The following is a 21,466-nucleotide window of genomic DNA, read 5'->3' on the forward strand; positions in this document are numbered from 1 at the left end:
AAGGCTTAAAGCCTTTCTTTAAGATCACTTTGCGGAATATAAGTAAACATGTAAATTATATCAGCCTGACTCCATACCATTCATTCAACCCAGGATTCAACAAATATTTGTTGAGTGCCACTAAGGCCAAACACAAGTGCTGGGGATATGCCAACTGGACATGTCCCTGCTCTCATGAGGGTACAAACAAGATATCAGACAATTATTGTAGAATGTGATAAATGCAGCGGGAACACCCACGAGCGGCAACTCACCCAGACTGGAGCGTCAGAGAAATTTTCCTAGAATAGCAGTGGTCTGCTGGAACTGGCTCTTAGTGGCTCATGAGACCACCTGTTAAATTTTTTGCCAGCCAGTTGTTAAACACAGTGATTATTAAAAATTAAGGGGCTGGGCGCGGTGGCTCACGCCTGTAATCCTAGCCCTCTGGGAGGCCGGGGTGGGTGGATCGCTCGAGGTCAGGAGTTCGAGACCAGCCTGAGCGAGACCCCATCTCTACTAAAAATAGAAATAAAAATTATCTGGACAACTAAAAATATATATAGAAAAAATTAGCTGGGCATGGGGGCGCATGCCTGTAGTCCCAGCTACTTGGGAGGCTGAGGCAGTAGTATCGTTTAAGCCCAGGAGTTTGAGGTTGCTGTGAGCTGGGCTGACGCCATGGCACTCACTCTAGCCCAGGCAACAAGGTGAGACTCTGTTTCAAAAAAAAAAAAAATTAAGTTGTCCAAACTTGCAACTATATAAATTATATTAAAAACAAAGATATTAAATAATATATACTAAAAGTTCATTCCTCCCCAATTATTTTATTAATACCATTATTTATCCTCTTGAGATTATTCATGTCAATTGTATCTGTAAGGTGGAAATATTATGTTGTGGCATGCTACTCTGTGTTCAGTGACATCATGTTGGTAGCTTGAAATCAGCCACGATGGGAGTATTTACACCACAGAAATTGGCACACACTACAAACTAGCATGTTTCTCCCACAGATTATGGCTCCTTTACCAGTTTAAATATAGGCTGGCTGAGGGGATGACCCTATGAGAATCAAACCAGATCATACATCCCTGAGAAGAAGGGAAGTGCTATAAGCTAGGGATAAGAAGGTGTATTTGTGAGAGTGGGCAGAGGCCACTGAAATTCCTCTAACACAATAACCCACCACCTGTGAGAAGCATGGTTCTATGGAAGTTCTCTTCTTAAAGGCAGGAAGAATTTGGAAGGAGACCAGGAGACTATCTTCTGTTGTTCCTAAGAACATTGAGTGTTAACAACTGAACTGAGTTTTAATCATTTATCCTTGAGTAGACTACATTAAATGTAATCTTCTCGTCTTTTCTCCTGAAGTGAAAGTGAAAGAAAGTCTTAAGATAAATCTCCAAAGATTAGAGATAATCAGGAGTTTTCCTTTACCATCAAAAGGAGAAAAAAAAATTATCCCTTTTACACAGAAGGAAAGTAGAAACTAGTTTGCTTTGGATGCACTTCCGATGAATGCATCATAAGCATTTTTCTCAAACTTTCATTTTACTTCATAAAAAAGGTGTCATATCCTCCACCCACCCCCACCACCCTATCTAGCGTCTGACAAATGTGGCCCTGTTATCCAGTAATGTTACAAACAGGAATAGAACAGACCCTGATTGTATGCATAGGAGTGAAGAAATCAAAGAACAAAAGATATTAAGTTAGTGTTTTTTTTTTTTTTTCGGTGGAAGTTATAAGTAAGCACTGTTGGGCAGAATATAAACTTTTAATTTAAATAAAATATAGAAAATGTGAATCTAGAAATCATTAGGAACATGTTCTTTTCCTTTAAAAACAAAACTAAGGAAGAAGTAGAAAGAACTTAAAGCTTTATAAATAGTATGGCCATTTGCTTTTTTATTTTATTTTTAACTTCTTTAAATTTTTAAGTATTATGCATACATATAGTTGTATATGTTTATAGGGTACATGTGATGTTTTCATACAGGCATACAAGGTGGATTAGCCAAATCAGGGTAATTGGGGTGTCCATCACCTCAGGCATTTAACATTTGCTTTTCTCTCAGAGATCAGACAGAAGGGACTAAGTCACTTGTCAATGGAGCAGGCCAATTTTTCCCTCAATAAGAATAACATGATACTGGGCAGAAGCCACAGAAATTCCTCTAAAACTTTTTGCTGTGGTGGTGTTGGTGTGGCCGCCAGGCACAGGCTAGAGTCGGGTTGCTGACATAGTTTCCAGCAACTCCCCTCTTCCAGGAGCCTCCTTTCTTCTAAAAGCCTTGTTTGCTAGACACTTATTTAAGATCCATCTTTCTCTCTAGGTGATTCCCTGCCATCAAAAATAACGCCATACCTCTGTGGGTTTCAATGTAGGGGTGTGAATATCAAATCTGCTCTTCTGATCTTAGATGCTAAAAATAAGCCCAGAAACTATCATGGATGAGGCAAGACCATAGAATCAATGTGCTTTAGAATTTAGGTACCACAGATGTTTTTAATAAGAGCAATTAAACTGCTTCACCTTTATGAGTGCTTTTGATTTGACATATTCCATGCTAAGCATTTTACATGGATTATTTCATTGCACCTCAAACAACCCTGTGAGTAGGTACAACTAGAGTCCTTATTTTTAATGTGAGTTAATTGAGTTTAGACAGGTAAATAATTTGCTCCAAATTGTATAACTCATAACAAGTCTGTCTGATAGAAAAATCTGACCTGGTAAGTACTATGCTAGTCTCAAGAATACTAGACCAACTCCAAGTACATTTTAAGGTGTTTTCTATTCCTTATTGTTAAAGTCTCTCTGGCATTATATTTTCATGTTCTGAATTCAACTGAACAAAATGTAGTATTTCTTTCTTTATTGTGTAAAATGACTTGTTAGGAAAGCTCTCTGTAGCATGTAAGAGTGAGTAAGATATCACTCTTGTCCTCAAGTAATTTATAATCCTGGGCAGGAAAAGGTAAGTACAAAAATAATCATAATACAAGGAATAATATGCTTATTGACCTAAGAAGGGCACACATAATACAGGGCCTCAAAGAAAGAAAAGATAAATGCTACTGGAATAAAAATACATTTATGTGAACTAAATTCTAAACAAGGTCCTCAAATCTGAGAGAAGATATTTTTCTCCATCTGAACTCCCAAGATGTTATTTATCTCGAATATTCTGCAAGGAAAGATCCAGAGAAAAGCAAAGATATGGATGCTGGAAAAAGAAACCTGTATAATTGGCAAAGAGATAATGTTCATAAAACTGTAAACTGTGGGAGCTGGCAGGGAACATTTAGATCAATCCCTCATTTTACAGATGAGGAAACTGAGACCCAATAGCTAGAGACAAATTATTATATCACATTATTTTTTCTGTTCTCTCAGGTTTTTTTCATTTTCATTAGAGCTATAGATCTAGGAAGGATTGTCTGGAGAAAATTAAGTAACTGAAGGCTATCCTGGTCTTCTCTGATGGGTTCTACCCTCGCCTGTAGTAAGTATTAATTGAATGGATGGTTTCAATTGGAATTTAATAAGCCTTCCTTCTTAATTTAGATTATATCTGACAAACCAATCTTTTCCTAGATTAGGTTTGAAATTATTCCTAATATAGTTAAATGAGATCTAGTGAGATCAGTTTTATCTTCCCTGATAGGATAGGAAGGAGATTATCAACACTTCTGAAATTCAAAGGCAGCTATTCAGTGAGTTTTTTTCCTCCTTTCTCTTGGGAAATTTCCACAAACCTGCAAAGCTCTGAACTGATTTGGTTTGGGTGGGTAACAGAGGTGATGGAAGGATGAGGGCTCTTCCCTGTCTTTGAGGAAGATTGTGAAGTTGATGAATGTAACACACCTGGCTGGGGCTTGAAAAACTAACAACTTATGTTTGTCATCAATAGGTTCCCCACAGTATGTTGAAGGCAACAGTGCTCCCTTACGTGGCTGGCTTCTCTAGTGCTGAAATATAGATCTGGTCCTGGTGCGAGGACACTGAGGAAACAGTGTGGCATGCTGGGAAATCTTTTTCTTTGGATCAGAAGGATCTGGGCTCCAATCCCAGCTCTGCCACTTGTTTGCTGTATGACCTCAGGCTGGCTACTTAATCTCTAAATGTAACATTCCTTACTGATATAACAAAGAAATGAATGTTTTATAAAATTGCAGTGAGGATTCAAAAGAAAGACAAAGAAAGAAAGAAAGAGAGAAAGAGAGAAAGAAAGAAAGAGAAGGAAAGAGAGAAAGCACGCAACTAGGAAGAGACTGACACAAGAGCAAGGACTCTGGCTTCATCCTCTACTGCATTCCTTGTGCCTGGTACATAGTAGGGTATTTGTTGAACGAATGTAGTAGGTGTTCAACAAATGGCAACCACAATTGTCACTGTTATTAGGCAATTCTTTGCCCAAAAAGGAACCAAAAAATTTTTAATATGCTATTGTCCCCAGTTTTTAAGAATGTGTATATATATATTATATATATATAGTACAAAGGGTATACAAATCTAGAGTTTGAAATGAATGTCATAATGTTTTTACCAAAATATAACTTGGTTATATAACTTGGTATAGCCAATGCGTTTTTTGAAAGGCATTTCAATGTGCCTCACTCCCAACAGCTCCCTTGTGGACTAAAAATAAGAGAGAAAAAGGAATCTGACAATACCTATAAAAATAGATCTGAGACAAGATTGGAGCACAAACATATATGGTGAGACTAAATCTTTTCATTAGTCTGTAAATCCCACTAATTCATGATCTCAACTATTAGGTAGAAAGAGATTAGCTGTTCCTTCCTCTAGATATGATGAGAGCATTTGGGGAAAGAGATGTTATATCTGAAACTTTGGTGTGTTCATCTTTGGCCTTCAGATTTAGAGAAAAAAGAATTTTATAACTTGTACTATAAGAACTCTAGGAAGGGCTGGAAGCAATGAATGATTAGGCTGGCTAAGAGAAATATTTAATTGAAATTTCTCATATTGGGAAGTACTAGGTAGGATTATAAACGGAATCAGACAGAAAGACAGCTTGAGTCCTCCTGCCTTTGCCACCTCTTTTTCCTTACCTTTTCATGCAGGTTTTACTGAAGGCTAATGAACTTTCTCTTCATAATTGATCTATTCAGCAAATATTTGCTGAACTCTGCCCTTGTGTGAGACCAACTCAGTAGGCACTGCCATCATTATAAAGTAGCAATCGGCCCCGTGGGCTTTGGAATCAGACACTTCTACCCTTTGCACCAGGAGACCTTGGTAAGTTACTTGTCTTTTCTAAGTCTTGGTTTCTTTATTTGCAAAGTAGGGAGAAAGATCTATCTCATCACAAGCATTGTTATAAATATTACATAATATAAACCACGTAAAGCACTTAGTACAGTCCCTGGCGATAAGCGCTCAATGAATATGAGTTGGCAGTTGTAAGTACTGTTACTTTTCTGAAAGAAGCTCTGGGAATGACTTCTAACAGTAACCACTTTAATAAAATAAATGGTTTTCAAAGGCGAAGTTGCCAATCATGTCCTAGAGTAAAAAGTCATTTTAATTTGTAAACATTACTACTCTCAGGATGTCTGGCCCTCAGTGGTAGCTTCTGGGCTCACCTGAAGCTTGCCTATCAGAAGTTAGCGATATTTCTGGTTATGAAAATACTGGTCCAGCCTAAGTCTAGAAATTCAGAACTTCCGATTTGATGAGATCGTATTTCAACAGTGTCCAAGGGTTCCTTTAAAAAAGATAAATTCAACCATCTAGTTCTTTGCTAGAGTGTAGATTTTAGACTCTGGTTCATGCATAATTGCATGGATATGGCTTATATGGATAATAAAACTATATATTTCTAAATTTAAAAGAAAATTCCATTCCCTTGATGAAATAACACCACATATCTATTCCACCAGCAAACCCTGCTGCTGTTTCCTGCTAAATTTATGTAAATACCAACCACCTTTACCTCTCTACCACATTAAAAGCTGGCTTTGGTCCTTCCCCAACACTGTCTTCCATCCAGACTCCTGGCCTCCTGTCCCTCTTTCCTGAAGAGCCTGGCTGCCTTCTTCCCTCCATCCTCTTTTCTCTGTGCCAAGACTACCAGATACACTGTTTTGTTTCTAGCTTACTGGACATTTTTTTGTACTATCATTTTATGATCCTTTATACTGTATCCCCTCATATGAGTGTACTCTTATTATATACACTATATTATTTCTACTCTTGACTTTAACATTTCTTACAAAGAAATGTGTCATCTTAAAGTACATTCTTTATTAACAGCAATACTATTACAATGGAGTTGGATAAATTTCACAAAATGTCTCCTCCACATTCTAGTAATAAAAAGAGTCCATCAGTCCTCTGGAAGAATTTTTAATAGAATACTTGACTTGAACTACAGTTAATAACAAAGTATTTTATACTTAAAAATTGCTAACAGTAGATTTTAAGTGTCCTCACCACACAAAAAATGTTAAGTATATGAGGTGCAATGCATTATGTTAATTAACTTGATTAGCCATTCCACAAATGAATACACATTTGAAAACATTATGTTGTACACCATCCATATATATGATTTTATCTGTCAATTAAAAACTGAATTTTAAAGGGAAGATAATTTAGTTAATTCACTTTTTGAAATGAAAAGCATCAAAGGTCTCCGTCGTGTAATGGTGAGCACTCTGGACTCTGAAAAGCATCAAAGGTGGGGGAAGCTGTGCATATCCTTAAGGAACTGAGAGAAAAGCTGCGTGGCTGACCCCGTAAGCCAAGGGGCAAGTAGCACAAAACAAGATCGCACAGGTGGACAGGGGCCAGGTAAGGCGAGACCTGGCAGGAGTTTAGATTCCATTCTTCGCGCAAAAGAAGCCACTGAAGACAAAGCAGGGGGCACATGACATAGTTTATGTTTCAGAAACGCTTTGGCTACTGGATGAAGGACAAATTGGAAGGGGTTCAAGAGTAGAAGCCAAGCCAGGAGACCGATTAGGAAGTTGTTGCCTTTAGAGAAACTAAGGTTCCTTGGGGGAAAAAAAAATATCATAAATGATAGAAATGTCCTGTCAAAATATATCCAGGCACTGGGTGAGGAGAATTGTCTTTGTATTACTGATTGTTGTCTGACACGAAATTCTGTTTATTAATTTATATAATTGTTTATCTGTTCCGTATCTGTCTCTCCTGTAAGCTTAATGAAGATTAGGAACTGTGCCTTGGTCATTCCTGTATCTCCAGTATAGAACCGTGTCTGCCCCGTGGATTCTCTATAAATATTTGCTGAATGAATGGACAGAAAATAAAAGAATACTGGAACACGGATGTGCACACACCAGTGGAAACAAACACCTACGTCTAAGAGATAGTGATGGTTTCAACCCGCAGACACTTTTGTCCACGTGTTTTCTTCTGCCCTGTTCTCCAGAGCTGTTTTGAACATTAGCAACTTTAGCACCTGGTTACTCAAGCACTGCTGGGATATTTGGCCTCTCAAAACAACATTAATTGGTTTCCAGGCAATAGATTCGAGAGGAATAGATGATTGCTGTTTTTTCACAGGAAAGAAAATGGCCTTTCATGGAAACCCCAAGTGTGCTATTTCCCCAACAGGTGATGGTAATTTGGAGCATCCTCTTTCACACAGGCTACCCTAAGCTCATTAAAACCCAGAAATAGGCCTAGGAAACTCTGGGCTCATCCATCTCCCAGGGAGAGGAAGGGACCCAGGCCAGATTCTTTCTTACCCTACTGCCTGCCTGCCTGCCAGTTCACCCTGAAAAGCCCAAATTAGCTTGGTCCATGCTTAGCCAAGGAGGACTGGTAGGCACACACGGCTGGCTCTTTCTGCTCTGCAATGTTTCCCCACCACCGGTCTCCTCCCCCTTCATTACATTTGAAAGCTTTTTCACAGAGGATTTGAAAAATTGACGAAAGCCAATCATGCAACTCTTTGCCTGACATAGTTTAGTGCAAATGACTTTCAATTAAAATGCAATCACTCAGTCACCAGGTTTAAAGAACTGATAGAGATTTGGTTAGTGTTTCATGACAAGGAGACCAGCAGAGAGAACAGAAGGGCATTGTGCAGCCATCAATGGGGGAGAAAAGAGCTGATGAAGGACAAGGCTGGAGACCCACTGCAAACTTCTCAATCTTGCTGAAGGCGGGTCCTGTTTGTCTTCAACTGGGCAGAGACAAATAAAAACTGTGCACCTGGTATTTGTGTTGTGCAGCTGCAAACCTAGGAGCTCCGTTGCATATGATTTATGAAAATGTGCTACTTTTTTCTTTTTAATGTATGCTTGACTTCCTACAAAGGAGCGTTTTCCCCTGAAGATTCATTAATGAAGGTTACACTGTGGTCTTAAAAGGGAGTCCAGTGGGAAGTTTAATTATTTACAATTGAAAATATAGAACATATGCCTGGTCTGCACAGCTGAAGATATAATTAGAAGTTACTAGAGAGAGAACAGGGTGAGGGTGTGCAGAAATTTCAAACATTAAAAAGAAAATTCTCCCCAAATTGCTCACAAATGTGAAGGATTAGTCAACATACATGGAGCTCTCTGAAACTTTTTGGCAGCCCATAATTTCTTCGTGATTGAATAGTTGTGAGCTAAAAAATTGCTTCCCTTCTCAATTCCATTTTGTTAGACATTTTTAATGAAGTAGCAAATTTGTGGCTCAACAGGAAAAACTCACTGACAGTGTATTAGAATTTATAATCCCAGCCGACATATCTAGTTACTTTGCTTTTAGGTTACTGCACCTGTATGACATACATGTATTGGTAGATACATTACTAATGCAAATACCTTTGCAGACACCTGCATGCTGTTTTCTTGCATGTTCATAATGGCTTCAGAAATCTTGACATCTATGGGGTCCATGACCGACTCAATGTTGAATGGCCCCTCCAGTCGCTCTGCCACCAGGAGCATTGCATCTGTTAAAATACAGGAACATGATTTATTTGCGAATTGGGAGCTCTGGTTCTTCACCAGGGATTCAACATTTTCAAAACAACTGGCTGAAAAACTGTACATTCAAATTTTTGTTATTTGCTTTTATACAGTCCAAAATGAAATAGATGACAAAAGCTTAAAATCACATGTTATTTCATTTGAAGATTCAAAATTATTTTACATGTACAGAACGAGGCCTGAAAATAAGAAAATTAGTCCAAATGTTGAAAATATTTAATTATTTTACATGAAATAAAAACAATGTTAGGTCTGAGGTCAACTGCATTTAGAAAATGGGTTCTGACCTCTCTTATTCTGGAGCCTATGGGAAACTGAGAATCTTGGAGAAGAAACACTAATTTATCAGTTTGGATATACAAATGTCAAGATCCAACTCAAACATATCTATCTGTGCGAAGCATTTCTGGATCTCCTAAGAAGAATAGGCCAGTCTCTACTTTAGGCTATCACTCTACCTAGCATGCCCTTCTGGTTTTGAATTTCAAGACTCCCTGGAAGACAAGGGGAACTTCTGTTACTTGGTTTTGTACATTCAGACCTATTATGGTACCCATCACACTGTAAGCTCTCAAAAATGTCTATGAAATTATATTGAACTGAACTGAGTATTGCTTGGGAAGATTTAGTGTTCTGTTGAAGACATTAGCTCTACTGAAAGTCCAAAAGCCACTGTGGCCTGGGCAAAAAGGACAAGGTTTTGGATTGGATCATAAGGACTTAATATAGAGTCACAGTTTAAAATTATGGGGTCAAAAACGTCTCTGAGAAGGTTCTCTTACTTCTTGTTTAAATTAAAACACTCTCTCTTCTAGCAGAACTTCCCTTCTATAGGTAAGGCAAGAAGGTGTTTGATTTGTATCATAAAGTAGGGAAGTTTCTCCCTGGTGATTCTGGCTTTTCTGTTCCATGCTCCTCCCTGACCTTGGCATTAGCCTTATAGGCTTCTGGGCCTGCAAACTCATCTCTCCCAACCATGAATAATGTGGCCATGGTAACCTTCTCTAAGCAGTTGCCTCCTGGGGCTTGGAAAAATGTAATCCTATTGATGACCCAACACTATTAAACATGCAACCGAATGGTTACACTTACCCAAACTGCTTGCCTCTGTATTTCTGTTCTTTGTCTCAATTCATTTGCTCTGCTATATAAACTAACTTAAGATGATAAATTTGTGGTATATATATATATTTTATTTTAATTTAGGTTACCAGTCAGAATATGCTATTTTAAACTGTTTGTTATCTGGTTTAGGCTATTACTAATTAAAAAAACCAATATAAGTAAAAATACTTTACTATCTACAACTAGATTCTTCTTTGAAGGCTCAAAAGCCAATATAAATTGTCTCACAAACCTCAGGATCATCATTAAGAATAGCGTACATATAGCTAACCATACTGTATTATATACTTAAAAATTTGTTGAGGGTAAATTTCATGTTATATGATTTTTTATAATAATAATAAGAGCAGTAGTGACTATTGTGCTGATTAACTTCAGAAGTTCTTATTAATCGAAATACGTGTTGATAAATCATTAAATAGTACGAATGTACAGCAGTAAATTGAAACACCGTGTTGCTTTTACCAAAAAACCTACAAATTGTTCAAATTCTTGGAAAAGCTTAGATAAAATTGTGTGTGAAATATCTGGATAAAATAACATGGATGCACTGATGATATATAAGGTTTTGTTAAGAACGGGAGGAAGGCTGACACAGGGATCTCAATAGTGGGTTTGGGGGCTTTTATGTTTCCTACTACAAAGTTGTTTGTGAAAATAAATTATTTGATAGATAAGTCTACACAAAAACTCATATATGGATGCCCACAAGTGGAAAAAAATTTTAAAAACAAAAATCCATGTATTCGTATGATATGCTCATCCTCAGTCCCAGCTCCCATGTTGTTCTAAATATGCATGATATGAAAGGAAAAGCACCTTTTTAGAAAAATCCTCCAGTATTTTTCATTTCCACTGTAAAGGGTCATGCTTACAGCAACTGCCTTTAGAGGTCGAGTTCAGACACATTACAAGGTAAGACAGAAGCAGTGGAAGATCAGAGCTGTCCAGCCTTGGGACTTAGAAGAGACCTCTGATCAAATGGCAGCTCTTTCTTGGCCCCAGGCCCCAGACAGAGAGCAGGTCTGCGTGGTCTACTGAGCAACCATGTGCATCTCTGCTGGACAGGTTTGCTTCTCACCTGTAGGGCAAGCCTGTCATGAGTCAAGCTCCCCGGGCTTAAGGAGAACCCTCCTTCTACCTTGGGGCTGAGGAAAGCCATGCATAGGACACACTAGCCTCTCTATCATCCCAAGGTGAAGAAAATACAAAATAATTTGTGACATCAAGAGAGTAGTTGCTGTTTCTCTGAAACCAGTTAAGTCACAACAGGTCTATAGCTTACTCCAGAGGCTGCCATCCTGGGCTGCCTTAATTATCTCTGTGTCATTTCTATTTTGAAATATTTGGAATGTTATTTTTAACTCTGCTCTTGGAGCTGTTACCTCTTGCCAATTAAACCAGGACAGTTATAGTATGTCAGCTAATGATCAGGTGATCATTTCGGTGTATATCTTCTGTGTCATCCAAATTTTGTTTCTCTTTAAACAAGATTGTTGCTTTGCTCAAGCAGTATATGTCATTTTTGTTTCTAAATGGAGAGTAAATTCTAGATGGATTAGAAATAACTGAAATCTCAGCATGTGATAGCAATGCTCACAGAGAGACACTGACTGTGTGTTAGCATGGGAGGAAGTTTGTGGCGGCTCCACCAGAGGTGCCCAGGATGCAGGTAAAGCAGTGCCTCTGGGCCAAGGCATTCTGCTCTCAAAAGCATGGACTTCCTGGTGAGGAATGAGGGCTGTGGATTCAGGTGCCTGTGTTTCAATCTAAGCCCCCACATTAAATGGCTGGGAGATAATGTATGAGCTGCTTAATTCACAAAGTCCCATTTCTTCACTTACGAAATAGAGATTATCACAGTATCTACCTTATAGTGGCGGTATGAGCAATGAAATGACATAGTGCTCATAAAGTTATATGCACAATGCCTGGCACGTAATTACCTCTTAACAAAGTTTAACTTTTATAAGTCACCACCTCTAGGCACTGTAAATGGAAGCAAGAGGATCAATTTGCAAGATATTTTGGTGAAAATATTGGCAGCAATTTATGTGAGGAGTAAGAGAGTAAAAGGCACACGGATGACTTTAAGATGTATAGCTGGTGCTTGTTAGTATGTCAAATTAATGTTTTGATGCCTTTTGATGGATGAGTTCATTACTGAGAGATAAGAAACTGCACTATTTTCTCATGATGTTCTCCTTTACCAGTTACAGATGATTACAGAGCCTTTGATGTGCTTCCCATTGAGAGGTATGGTGTATGTCTCTTTGAATCTGGGTTGGCTCCATGATTGCTAATGGCATACAGTGGAAATGACACTGCCAGTTTTCAGAGCTAGTATTTAAGAGACCACTGGTTCTACTTTCTGTCTCTTGCAAGACTTCTACTCTGAGATCACAGTGCTGGAGAGCCCATGTGTAGGTGGACAGTCCCAACTGGGTCCAGATTTCCAGCCATCCCTGCCCAGGTGCCAGACATGAGCAAAGCTGTCTTGGACCTTCCAGATCATTCTATCTGCCATGTGTTGCCACCTAGTGACCCAAGTCAACACCATGTGGAGCAGAAGAATCAACCAGCTGAGCCTTGTCCAAATTCCTGATCCACAGTACTATGATTTATAGTAGTATGGTTATCATTTTAAGTTGCTAAATTTGGGGATAATTTATTTTGTAGCAATAAAAAACTGGAGCAGCCATAGGCCAATATTTATAAAATACTCAGATCATTTTTCCTCTTTGTTTGACAGGGCCCAAATATTCAGAATTCTATTCAATTACTATTAAACAAATTCAGCATTTATGATATACTCCCATGATTACAAACATTGGGACAGTCAAGAAAAAATAAAATGTTGCCTTGAAGGGAACAAACAGAAAGAGTTTGCTCTAAGTCTGTAGGGCATGATGGTACACCAAAGCCATGTCAGCTAGCTTCAGATTAGGAAACATGTGTCCCTTGGGATGTACACATGAGAGAGATATAGAATAGGGCTGCAAGAAGGAATGATTCTGGTTTTTCCATGAGTATTGACTTTATGAAGAATGAAGTCTCTGACACAGGGAGCTAGACAGTATCTCAGATCTCTAGATGGCATTACATTGAAAACTCTCTTACTGATGTTTTCAGTAAGGGGACTCTTGAACGTTTATGTTCCTCTAGGATATAAATATTAAGTGTAACTTTGTATGAACATATATATTTTTTAACTTACTTCCTAAGAGAAGGAGGTATAAAAGTAGAAATTATTTTGCTGAATGTCACTTACTTTAATGTGGAAGATAATGATTTTCAAAATGTGTTAGAGAAGGCAAGAAGAGAAAATCTGTCTTTTAAAATGCGATATTATGATTTTTCTAAGTAATTATAGGGTAGGGAAAACACCTTGAAAAAATTTAATTCAAATAAGTTCAACTTAATTTAATAACTATTTGTTATAGGCCAAAGAGTGTCACTGTGTCACTGTGAATTGGTGAGGGGTACAAAAGTAGTGCCCCACATGGAGTGACATGGACGAGGCATATAAATATTAAAACTTTTTTTCCCCTTTCTTTGAGGGAAATTTGAATCAAAATAATTATATGTCATTTCAAAGTTCTCATCAAATCATCTAAATTTGTCCTTAAAAATCTATTTTTTAAAAAATGACATCTATAAGCATAATCTACTGATTGTTGTATCAGAATTCTGCTGCACCCAACTTCACTCTTTTCTTTAGAAGCAATGCTCACCCACTCTTATACATCTGCCGCCCCATTGTTTTAGCTTAACTGAGAAATATTCCCCACCGAGAAGCATACAAAAGAATAAAAATATAAAGTAATTTTAAAAGCACTGTGGTAAATTCATTCATTGACACCCAGTTATTCATTAAAAGAAAAAGAAAAAAGCAGCTTCAATATTTGCATAGAGACTGATTAATGCCCACGGCATGGAGGTAATTAGGGGCTGTGCTGTCTCCTGTGGCTAACAAGAGTCGGCATGCTGAATACACACGTCCTTTGCTTTCACCCACTTCCATGAATTAAAATGCCCCTGAGATCTCGGGTGGAAATCTGCTGCAGGAGAGGCCTGGAAAGAGAACATGGCTAGTGGGGATTGAGGAGGACACGGTCACAGCAGGCAGACAGATCTGAATACCCAGAAGAGAGGGCAGATTTGAGAGCAAGGAACTTGAACTCACCCAGGCAGTAGGTCCATGTCCCTTTTGGAGTTTTAAAAAATTTTTATTTCTGAGTTTTTAAATTACGTCTGGCTTTGCTGCTCTCTAATCTCTGACACTGCCAGCAGAACTTGTCTTTTAAAAATGCAAATTTGATTGGGCCACTGCCCTGACCTAAAGGCATAAAGTCTGAACCTCTTAGCCTGGCATAGGAAAGGCCCTTGTAAGCTGGTTGCTGCCCTACCAGCCTTGCCTAATACCAACCACCCCTGGCACCTCCACTCCCTACCCTGGGATTCTCCCCTTGGAGCTCAATCAGAACTCTTTAAACGACATTGAAGTTGTTTCCCAAGTCTCCCCAACATCCAATCCTTCCTGAAATCAATGTCAGACAAATTTTTCTAAACACAGCCTGGTTATCATTCTACTTGCTCAAGAACTTCCAAGGATTAAAATTTAAAAAGAGATCCATAATCGGACTCCACCCCTGTCTTCTAGTTCATTTCTCACTGCTCAGCGTGTCTCAGGGTTTCCTGCCATCACAAATAATGCTGCAGCGAATACCCTTGTACATAATTCAACACATGTGCAAATAAATCTGTTGGATCAAGTCTTAGAAGTGAAACTTCTGGGTCAAAGACACGGGTGTATAAAATTCTGATAGTTTTGCCAAAGTCCTCTGCATAAAGTTGTACCTATTTATGTTCCCACTAGCCATACATGACAGTGTCTGGTTCTCTAAGCCTCAAACTTTTAGATGTGGTTAAGATGAAACGTTTGGATCTTTGCCAATCAGATAGGGTAAGCAATTGGCATCTCAGTGTGGTTCTAACTTGAATTTCCCTCATTATAAATAAAGTTGGGCATTTTTTAATATGCTTAAAAGCTATTTATCTCTATTGCATTTTCCCTTCATATTCTTAGTCCTTTTATTTTTCTGTTGGATTATTGATTTTTTTTCATTTTGATATAAAGAAGTTTCTGTTTCAAAAAGAATCAAGAAAGCTAGCCGTTTTGTGACATGAATTATCAATATTTTCCTCTAGTTTTTGTTGATCTTTTGACTTTATTTATGGTGAGTCTTGCTATGCAGAAATTTTTAATTTTTTATAGTCAAATTTACCAATCATTTGTTTACATTTTCTTGGTCTTGTGCATGCTTATACAGGCCTTCTCCCTTCCAAGTTCACCTCTGTGACCTAATCTATTACTATTCACATTTTTACTCACTGGCCTGCTTACATACAGGCCAGGCACTCTCCTGCCCTGCCCCAGGGCCTTTGCACTTGCTTTTTCTTTTTTCAGGAATACTCTCCCCTGAGATATGGACATAATTCACTCTCTTATTTTCTTTAGGTTTCCACCCAAAAGCCACTTCTTAGAAAAGCTTTCTCTAACTACCCTACAAACTCTCAGTCACTCTTTCCCTATTACTTGATTCTTCATAGCACTTATCACTTGCTGACTTATTATATTCTCTATTATCCTTCTTTTTCCAAATATTATTAAATATATACTTTTCATGAGGGCAGGGACTTCATTTGTTTTGTTCACTGTTATCATCCGAACCCCTAGAGCAATATTTGGATCCTAAGAGGTGTTCAATAAACATTCATTAAATGAATTGTTAGAATAAATTTTTAAAATCTTCCTATATTTTCTTCTAGTAAGTTCACAAAAATGAACTTGCTACCTTCTCCCACCCTAAAACTCCCCCTCCTGACTCCCCGGCCATGCACGCCATCGCAAATGCCCGCAAAACTTTATTAGCGCTGCCCTGTAGGGTAAATGGCCCCTCGGTGGCCTTTGACGTGTTATAACATAGATGAAGAGTTTCTGTGGGAATTCAGAATCTTATTGTACTTTTTTATTAGGTAGAAATAACTTTTTAGTTCTTTTAGCTTGAAATTGAAAACTGTGGCTGGTTTTTGCTTCTGTCGGAGGTTATTTCTAGGTTAACCTTAAAAAAAAAAGTTAATATTTTTGGCTTTACCAAACAAGGTAGTTCCTGCTGCCTTTTCAAGACTCCAAGTTTGCCATTAACATTCAAACAATCTCTGTGACGAATGTCATTTTTGTTTTTTTTCTTGTAATTTGTCCACATTCAGTAAATATCAAATTGATGATCATCTTTTTCCTATTCTGCCAACCCTGTACGGGTGTTTAGGTAGATAAAAATATGTTTAAAAAAGATCAGACCAGGACAGGAGTCAGATGTAGCTAAAGAAATCACCGTTCCACAAATCGAAGTAAGCAATAGAAAATGAAAGTGAACCAATTAAATGCAATTTAAAACAGTGCACAGATATCTGATTCCAAAATAAAGCAGGGACAACCACCCAGAATAATTACAGTAACTCAAGAACTAAAGCCACATAAAAGAGAATTTAATGAAAACAACTGTTTACTTTGAAACCAAATCCAGGAAGAGGAGGAGAGAACAAATATACAAACTAATTTAATTCTAAAACCAGTGCAAACAAAGAGGCTTATTTTGCTTCAACACTGCAAAAGAAAATGCAAATTGTGGGGGAAAATAATTCACTAGTAGTCCTAGCACAGTGCAGAAATTAGAATCTACAGGACTTATTTTCAGACGTTGGTTTCCCTTAGTAGAATGATGCATTGTATTTCATAAAAATATAATATATTCATGAAAGCATCATCTCACTGCTATATTATATCTTTGAGATGTTTAGTTACATCATAAGCCAGAAAGAGGCCTTGTAAATCATGAATTTGATGGACATCAAAGTGTATACTACCAACCATAACTCTTTATTTAAATTTTTACTGCTGATTCTTCATACGAATAAGTTTTTATGTCATTTGTAGCTTAGAATGTTCAAATGATTCACATCAACCTATCAGTCTTTTCCTTGATAATGAATCACAGAATTTAAGGGATAAAGAATTCTTAAAGATCTTTTTGAGACAAGAAGTTTCTTTATGTTTCTAGTGCCTCCTACAGGGTTTTGGTATCTAGTAGATTAATTGGGACCAATTAGTTGGTTTTATAGTTTAGGAAACTGGAACCCAAAAAGGGAAATTAACTCATTCTTTGTAAACAATGGCTCCTGGACTGGTATTTGTGTCCTTTCTCACCCTCTCTGGTATCCTAAGCACCTAAACTGCTCAAATAGCATCAACGTGCTCACCCAGTATTTTCTTTACTTACTAAATTCTAAATGCTTCACTGTTTTTAAAGAGAATATTGAAAGAGAGAGCACAGATGATAAAGATAAAGCATTTTTGTCCTATCTAAGATTTTTCTCATTCTTTCTTTGCTGCAATTAAGCATCTCTTTAAGTCTCTCTTAGTGACTCCGCTTTTTCGACACAGGTACTGTGATCCTGAATTATCCTTCACAGACCTAGAAAATCACTCACATTGCCCCTTACTCAAACGGGCACATGACACTTGAGTTATTCTGAATCTCTTGCAGCTTGGATGGTCTTTTCGCTCTCCCTGAGAGGCAGTATGAAGGAAGGCGTGATCTGAGGTGTGTGTCAGGACTTGTCACAGGCTCTGTGAGCTCAGGAGACTGACTAAACCTTCATGAGCTCTGGCAGCCACCTCTGTCATCACAAAGACTCTTTCTACACCACTGTGGGGGATTACATGCAACACCAGGCATAAAGCACAACAAATGCTTATTATTATTTTATAATTAGTATATCTTTATGGATAGTAGAGTTCCTTTCATTTCTCAACAAAGGTAATAACAAAGGTTTAATTCCATCATCATCCATGAAGCCATAAAACCTTACTGAAAGAGGACAGTATCCAGTCCAACCCCTTCATTTTGTGGAGGACAACGTTGCATCCCTGGGCCATGAAAGGTCTAGTGACCTGGCTGGGCACATGGGGGAGGACTGTGACCATTGCCTAATTCTCTATCCTTCTGCCAGATACCTTTGAACTCCATCATGTTGCCTCCTTCTCTAAAATCAGCCAATCTATCATTAAGGAGCAGGACCAGTTAAAACATTTCAAAGTGTCATTGAACTCCAAAAGTCTAAACTTTTTGCCAGCATATTGCAGTTAAGCAATTCTTCTATTTTTCCCTCCTTTGCCCTAAAAGTTAATAAAGCAAATCACCCTAGAGACCATTTGTTCTTGTAGTACAAGGGCTTGCAACCTACATGGAATGAATCACAAACCTCTCCCAGAACCAATAAAAAATAAATAAATGAAAAGTCAGGTGTGTTGTAGAATTCCCCACTGGGTCCAGATAAAGTGATTAGTGAGCAATTCAGTAAGCAAAGGGAGCCCTTTTCTCCTACTCGCGTGTGTGTGCTGCTATTATTAAAAAGATAGATATTTTTTATTATTTTGTTGCTCAGTGCCATGTGAACCAGAAGGAAAATGAAAAAAAGTGCAGTATGTCCTGTATCATGGATCACCAGACCCAAAGAAAAAAGCTGGATTGTTTCAAAAAAGGAAAAAGAACTCATTTTAGGAAGTGATGACTTCATCTCTTCTCATCTCTGATTCACCCTGTGAAATGGCAAGATGACTTTTGTTATTTCCTTTGCCTTTACATCCTGTTCAAAGCTGTCTTTAAAATGTTCCATGGTGACATAAAGATCACTTTCCAGACAAGGAGGGAGAGAGAGTAGGAGGGACAGGGAGACAGAGAAAGAGAGGAAGGGGGCGGATGGAGAGAGAAGGAAAGATGGAGAGAGGAAGTCCTAGAGAGGGAGGAGGGAGCGAGTTCTCATGTAGTATCATCAATGGGCCTGACCATTGACTGGGTACTAACAGCTTCAGGGCATACAGATTAGTTGTATCAGCACAACACTGCAATGAAGTGGGAACTGGTATTATCTCCTTTAATGGTTTTGGAGACTAACACCCTAGAGGTGAAAAAACTTGTCCAAAGTCCCAAGGTTATAGATGGTGAGGGCAGGTGCTGTTCAGGACAGGCAAGAACTAACGTCAGTGACTTGCCTGGGCTTGTCATTCTAGCCAAGATCTGCTGGAGTCTCAGGGAGGTGGGCATGATTGTGTGTGTGTGTGTGTGTGTGTGTGTGTGTGTGTCTGTGTGTGTGTATTACGATTGCACTTCTCTGGCCCTGCTTCTTTATGAAGCTGCATTAAACAAACAAGTGCTTTTGGGAACTGAAGCCTGCAGCCCTCCCATTGCAAGCCATGGGCCACGGCTTCTCTTTCTGACTCTTCTCTTAGTGTTCAGACTCTTCCAGAGCTTACCATGGAAAACGAGCCGTGCTGATTAGAGAATGCAGTGGTATGTTCTAGTCTTACAAGACACATGTGACTGAAGAAGAAATAGTTGACACCAGCCATTTAATGAAAGGTAACTTCATTTATTTGTTTTTCAGGAAGATATAACTACATTCTTACTGGATTTCTTTGTATCTTCAAATGTTTTCTGTTTATGTGTTTGTTATACAAAATTTGGAAAATATAAAAAAAAGATGATGATGAGGTGAATAAAAATCATACCTAAATAAATCATATTTATTTAATCATTTGTAAATCAATCAATCAATCAATCATCTATCAAAACAGAGATAATTACAGATAATATTTTGTGATATTCCTTCCAGGTATTAATTCTAGGATGTATAATATTTGGGTTACGCTATACATGGAGTGTTTACTCTTTATTTCTAATTCAATTGCATATAGTTACCTATCCCCTTATTATTCTACAAAGACATCTTTTTTCCTGGCTGCACAGTATTTCTTGTCATCAATGCACCATAACTTCTGCAGCCATTGTCTTCTTGTTGGCTTTAGAGATTCTTACCAGATTTTGCCCTACTATAAAATATACTCCCTATCTCTGATTTGTCCCTATTTCTGATTATCTACTTAAGATAGATTTCTTTAAATAGACAGTATTTATTCATTTGAGGATAAAGCATATTGACACAGATATTTATAAATAAACACAAAAACCTCAATCATATACTAGAGTATAGAATTTTTATTATAGAGAAATAAAGGAAGGCAAGAGAACATAACTCTGATCCCACAATTTACTACACTTTCTACATTTAAAAAGCAGACATTTAAGCAGACATCGTATTTTTTGATTTAAACTTTCAGAATTAAAACCAGATTATTTGTTTTCCCATGCAAACATCAAAGGTTTTAAATACCTAAAAAAGAGACACAGGTTCTAGCACTGCCTGTGTCACAACGTAAGTAACTGACATTGAGCTTACTAATTCCCATGTGCAAAATTAAATGTTTGGATTTGTAGATATCTCATGGGCTTTCTAGCTCCAAAACCATATGAGTCTATGATTACTTTAGGTCATCTAGGAGGGAGAATACTAAAGCACCTGGAGTTAATTAGGTCAGGTGTATTGGGCAAGTATCCAACAAACCAACCAGAAAGTGAGCAGAGGCAAAATGGTCCAGGGCTGCAGTCCCCAACCTTTTTGGCACCAGGGACTGTTTTCATGGAAGACAATTCTTCCACGGACTGGGGATAGAAGGGGTGGATGGTTTCAGGATGATTCAAGCTCATTACATTTGTTGTGCACTTTATTTCTATTATTATTACATTGTAATATATCATGAAATAATTATACAACTCACTATAGGTTGGGAGCCCCTCATCTGGGGGACAAAAGTGGACAAAGGTATTCAATGTTAGAGCAAAGGACACAGGTGGTAGAGATTTAAGAAGAGCTATAGGGATGCAGACTGTGGACGCAAGTGGTGGGCGTTGGGAGGTCGTACTTTGGAGTAGACATTTAAAAGGCGGAAGGGCTGTAGAGATTTGTGCCCTGCTACAAAAATACTTGACCTTTACTTTCAGCTCCGTTCTTATGTTTCCTCTCAAAATAAAGCAAAGAAAAATGGATACAACAAAGTAGGCTTGAAAGAACCAACAGGAAGGTATCAATGTCTCAGGAAAATGGGTGAGAAGCCCACAAATCCATCCTGAAACCACAGTGCCATTGAAGCCAGACTTTGAAATATAGGAGCAGCATTATGAAGCTGTGTGTGGTGTCCTATTAATGATTACACATTTTCAGTGGATAATAAGGGAAGATTTAGACAAAACACATCATCAGATATGCATTGTAGAGATGCAAAAACAGACGTGTGGCTCAGTTGTTGAAGGGATACCCGTCAACAGTCACTTCCTATGTGCCTGTGGGAGGTGGTACATGCAGTATCCCACTTAGTCTTCCTGCCTCTATGGGGCAGGTGTTAATT

The 21,466-nt window shown here is 38.1% G+C and overlaps 1 protein-coding gene across 1 annotated transcript in view; it reads right to left on the reverse strand.

Annotated features, from left to right (window-relative positions):
- The window catches only part of GPC6 (glypican 6), a 1,073,567-nt gene that overhangs the window by 92,921 nt on the left and 959,180 nt on the right, over positions 1–21,466 (reverse strand). The window contains exon 5 of the mRNA XM_045566886.1: positions 8,806–8,936. Coding sequence (XP_045422842.1) covers positions 8,806–8,936 — 131 coding nt within the window. The remainder of the gene's footprint in view (positions 1–8,805; positions 8,937–21,466) is intronic.

This window comes from Lemur catta, chromosome 13, assembly GCF_020740605.2.
Source record: "Lemur catta isolate mLemCat1 chromosome 13, mLemCat1.pri, whole genome shotgun sequence".
NCBI classification, from domain to species: Eukaryota; Metazoa; Chordata; class Mammalia; order Primates; family Lemuridae; genus Lemur; species Lemur catta.